At 35.2% G+C, this 4,871-nt stretch overlaps 1 protein-coding gene across 7 annotated transcripts in view; it reads right to left on the bottom strand.

Annotated features, from left to right (window-relative positions):
- Nucleotides 1-4,871, bottom strand: part of ntm (neurotrimin) — an 86,306-nt gene that overhangs the window by 18,089 nt on the left and 63,346 nt on the right. For all 7 annotated transcript variants that reach the window (XM_016482951.1, XM_016482954.1, XM_016482955.1 and 4 more), the window contains exon 3: nt 2,993-3,118. In XM_016482951.1, coding sequence (XP_016338437.1) covers nt 2,993-3,118 — 126 coding nt within the window. The remainder of the gene's footprint in view (nt 1-2,992; nt 3,119-4,871) is intronic.

Genomic DNA, 4,871 nt, shown 5'->3' with positions numbered 1-4,871 from the left:
TTTCAGGAAAAGAGCTGCCAAGCCACTTCTGAAACAGAAACAATGTCAGAAGCATCTTACCTGGGCTACGGAGAAAAACAACTGGACTGTTGCTCAGTGGTCCAAAGTCCTCCTTTCAGATAAAAGTAAATTTAGCATTTCATTTGGAAATCAAGGTCTGGAGTCAGGAGGAAGACTGAGGAGGCACAGAATCCAAGCTGCTTGAAGTCCAGTGTGAAGTTCCCGAAGTCAGTGATGATTTGGGGTGCCGTGACGTCTGCTGGTGTTGGTCCATTGTGTTTTATCGAGTCTAAAGTCAATGCAGCCGTCTACCAGGAGATTTTGGAGCACTTTATGCTTTCATCTGCTGACAAGCTTTATGGAGATGCTGATTTCCTTTTCCAGCAGGACTTAGCAACTGCCCACAGTGCCAAAACCAACCACTTCCAAGTGGTTTTCTGACCAGTGCCACAGGCTGATCGCTTCCATGCCACACCTCCCTAGCTGCGTTTCCATCCACCTATTTTTATGCGCATTTTGGAATATCACATAAAAAAACGCTGTATGGAAACGCCAAGATGCGCATAAATTCTAAAAATGTGCATAAAAAACATTTGAGTAGGATAAACTTTTTATCCTATAAGAAAAAATGCGTATTAACTACGATGGAAACACATTTACCAAAAATAAATTCCTCCATGCGCATCGAAAAAGTCATGTGACTTTGCGCTATGAGACAGGACTTGACTTGACTAGCAGTGGACTGATCTTGTTCACAGCATCTATATGTTGTTATGGTCATTCTGAAATGCCTGAGCAAAGTCTGTCGTCAAAGTATTTCTGTATAATTGTCTTACACGACTGCGTTCCCAAACAGCAGCATCCACCTCCAAAAGCATTGACAGCATTTATTGTGTTACGTCTGCTCACTCTGAGGTGCAAGTAATTTATATCATATATGAAAATTATTATATTCAGTGGCTTCTCCTATATTCTTAGTGATACTTAGTGCTACAGTTTACCAGGAAGTGACGATTTTGTTCTCTTTGACTCGTTGGATGGAAACGGTGCTTTATTCGCATGTTTTATGCAATATTCCAGTTTTGCGCACAAGTTTAATTTGAATCTTTGGATGGAAACATAGCTACTGATGCTGTCATTTGTGCTAAAAGAGCCCCGACCAAGTATTGAGTGTATAAATGAATTACAGAACTTGAACTTTTATGTTTTGCAAATCCTTTTTTTTTATTGATCTTAGGAAATATTTTAATATTTTTGAGATACTGGATTTTTTACTTTCATGAGCTGTAAGCTCTAATCATCAAAATTAAAACAGAAAACTTTTTAAAATGTTTTCCTTTACATGTAATTAATCTAGAATATATGAAAGTTTCGCTTTTTGAAATAAGTAAAAAAAAATTATTACTAAAAAAATTATTTTTTTAGATGCACCTGTATAAATGTATATATGATTATCAAAGGCCCCGATATTCTTCAAGTGATTTTTTGTTGAGGAAGATGCACAGCAAATATTTATATATTATAAATGTAATATATTTACAGTATATATAAATCCTGTTTATTAATGGTTCAGTATTTGGTCATATGATGAAGTCAGTGGAGTCCAAAACAACTTTGCGAGAAAAAACTTAGTCATTTCTCAAAATATCTTCTTTTGTGTTTATACAGGGGTAGGGAAACCATTACAGAATTTATATTTTAAACTGAACTATCTTTTTAAGTAGGGATGCACCACTACCGATACTGGTATCGGTATCGGGCCCAAAACTGAGCTCCTGTACTCGTACTCGTACTCGTACTCGTTAAAATGCCCCGATACCAAACGCCGATACCACACAGCATGTGTTAAGTGCCATATTCAGACAATGAAACACCGACAACAGAACAACAGACAGCAGAATGGAGTTATTAGAGATTAAGGATGTCTACGAAGTATATGTATGCAATGAATATAATGTTAAACATTCAGAATTGACTTTATAGCTGATGTGCGCGAGCTGATAAGCAAAGCACGCTGAGTGGATTGAGTGTGCGGCGGCGCAGATGCGCGAGCTTGTCGAATGAATATACCTTTCTCACATTGGGGTATCGGTACTCTGTATCGGCAAGTACCAAAAATAAAAGTATCGGTATCTGGTGAGTACTGGAAAAAGTGGTATCAGTGCATCCCTACTTTTAAGAAATCTGGAAGTATATAAACGGTGTCCACCTGCCAAATGATGAGGGAAAAACAGGCAGATCCTGTGGTCCAACAAGACTCTGACTTGACTGAATCCCCTCTGAAAACAGATATTTTATTCCTAAAAGCAGTTGAAACTCTTAGCATACAACTGTACTGTATCATAATGGAATCCCATCTGAAACTCTTTCACTTATCTCCAAAAAAAAAAAAAACCAGAGCAGTCACTTCTGTGTCACATTAACATTTCAATTACCTGATCCTTGTAACAACACAAAAGAAGAAAATGTGGGGTGTGCGGGGTGCATGAGCAGGTACAGCAGTCCAATTGCACCCCATGAATCATAGCGCATTAAAATGCAGTTTTTCCCTGATTAAGTGAAATGGTGCACGGCAGAACAGAGCCGCAAACAGGCCCAAATGGAGCTGATTTGTTCATGTGGCCTGAAGATAAGCAAAATGGACCACTCAGCTTGTATGGTTCATACACAAACACACACATCCACACAGTCAAAATACACACACACACACACACACACACACACACACACACAGACAGAGCTCTCAGTGAAAAAGACGCCTGATATATTATCTTAGCCATGCTTAATATGTCAGTGGGATGCAGTATTTTGCTAAATCATCAAGGAAAAAAGTGCACCGTTCTTTGTAATGCAAAATACATCAGCAGTGCTGGACCGATACTGAGGATTGCGGTTTCATTTTGAAGGCAAAAGCTATTGACTAAAGATTTGCTTACTTTTCACTGATTATGGTAAATATTTTCAGCACATAGAAGCATGATATGCATCTTACCTGAAGGTGATAACATCCTCCAGCCGATGGCAGGTTCTGGTTTTCCGTTAGCCAGGCACATTAAAGTCACGTTGGAGCCTTCATTCACCACAAGGTCCTTCGACAGGTTCACGATCTTTGGAGGAACTGTAAAACACCAAAATTGTTAATATCTCAACAAATATATAGATATATGTTTCAATTGTAAATGTCCCTTGTAGATAATGACAGATGATACTCTTTATCATGAATACAGACTGTCATAATTAAGAAATCAATGGTCTTTTCCACAGAGCATAAATGTAACATTCAATAAACGTAACATTAATAACTCAAACAAACACACTAAGTATGATTTTTCTATCATATCACAGATCATTCTCAATCAGTTACCTCTCTTTAAAATGATTCATATGTTTCTGGGTTGTTTTATGCTTGATTTGATTTGGAAAACTTCAAATAAATATAACAGAAAAAATCGGTAACATATTTCTTGGGTACTATTTCTATTTGGGGCTGAAAAATTGCAAACTAGACACATTTCACAAGGCTGATTTATTGATTGCCTTTGCAGTTTGAACACAATTTAAACAGACTGCAGAGCAAGCCACAATTCAGACCTTTATGAGGGCCTTGCAGATCTAAAAAAGTCTAGAACTCAGCAAAACTAAAGATGTTACAAATACCTTATTTAGTTACCCTACGCAGAATAGCGGTAAAGGGTGTCGACATCCTCTCTTCAGGAGAGCAAATTATGGCCTACTTTTCAAAAGGAGTGTTAAACATTTACTACAACACTCACAGAGAATATGTGTTTGCAAATAACCAATCAAATGTTTTTGGGGTGTTAGATTAGAAAAGTGTTGAGGAAACTACTTTAAAACTATTTTAAAAAGTATGCTAAGCTACAATTGCTTTTTAACATAGTAAACTGCAGTCAAGCTACTGAAAAATTCTGATATTTACTGTATATATTTACAAAGATATTAAGTATCTTCACAATGTAGTTAGCTAATATTTGTTATTAGTTTGTAGATAACTACACTGAAGCTACTTAAAGAGGGGACATACTTTTAAACATATGCATCAATTGATGCAGTTTACTAAAATATATATTTCTCTGTCACAAAAACAATGATTTTTTCAGTGAACATGTGAATGCATTATATTTGATACATTTTGATTAATTACTATACAAAATTAAAAAAGAGAGAGAATACACCATAATTCATATTGAAATAAGTTGAAAACACTTACGAACAGCTGCATTACAGCATTTGTATATTTAACGTATTCTCATCTATAATTTAGATACAAGTAGTACACTTTAGCACTTGGAATAAATGATTGATTTACATGCACTATCAGTCATTTTTTTTAAAGAAATGAATACTTTTTAGTAAGTAAACTGATCAAAGGTAACAGTAAACACATTTATAATGTTACAAAACATTTCGATTTTAAATAAATGCTGTTCTTTTGAACTTTACATACATCAGAGAATCCTATAAAAAATGCATCACAGTTTCCACAAAAAATATTAAGCAGGACAACTGTTTCCAACATTGATAATAAGAAGAAATGTTTCTTGAGCACCAAATCTGAATATTAGAATGATTTCTAAAGAATCTTGTGACACTGCAGATTGGAGTATTGATGGTGAAATTTCAGCTTTGCCAACACAAGATTAAATAAAATTTTAAAATATAAAAAAAAATCAATTATTTTTAAAGTGCAGATAATTTTTTTTTACTATATTTGTGATCAAATAATCAAATTAAAAAAAAGTAATAATCTTCTGATCTTACTGAGCCGAAGACTTTTAACAGTAGTGTGGACAGCCTTTTTCCCCCGTTTATTAGAAACAACCTTGAAGGAGACATTAATATGTATATTCACA

Source organism: Sinocyclocheilus anshuiensis, unplaced genomic scaffold, assembly GCF_001515605.1.
Source record: "Sinocyclocheilus anshuiensis isolate Anshui unplaced genomic scaffold, SAMN03320099.WGS_v1.1 scaffold437, whole genome shotgun sequence".
Taxonomy (NCBI): Eukaryota; Metazoa; Chordata; class Actinopteri; order Cypriniformes; family Cyprinidae; genus Sinocyclocheilus; species Sinocyclocheilus anshuiensis.
The sequence above is the reverse complement of the archived record's forward strand: the minus strand, read 5'-3'. Positions and strand labels throughout refer to the sequence as shown.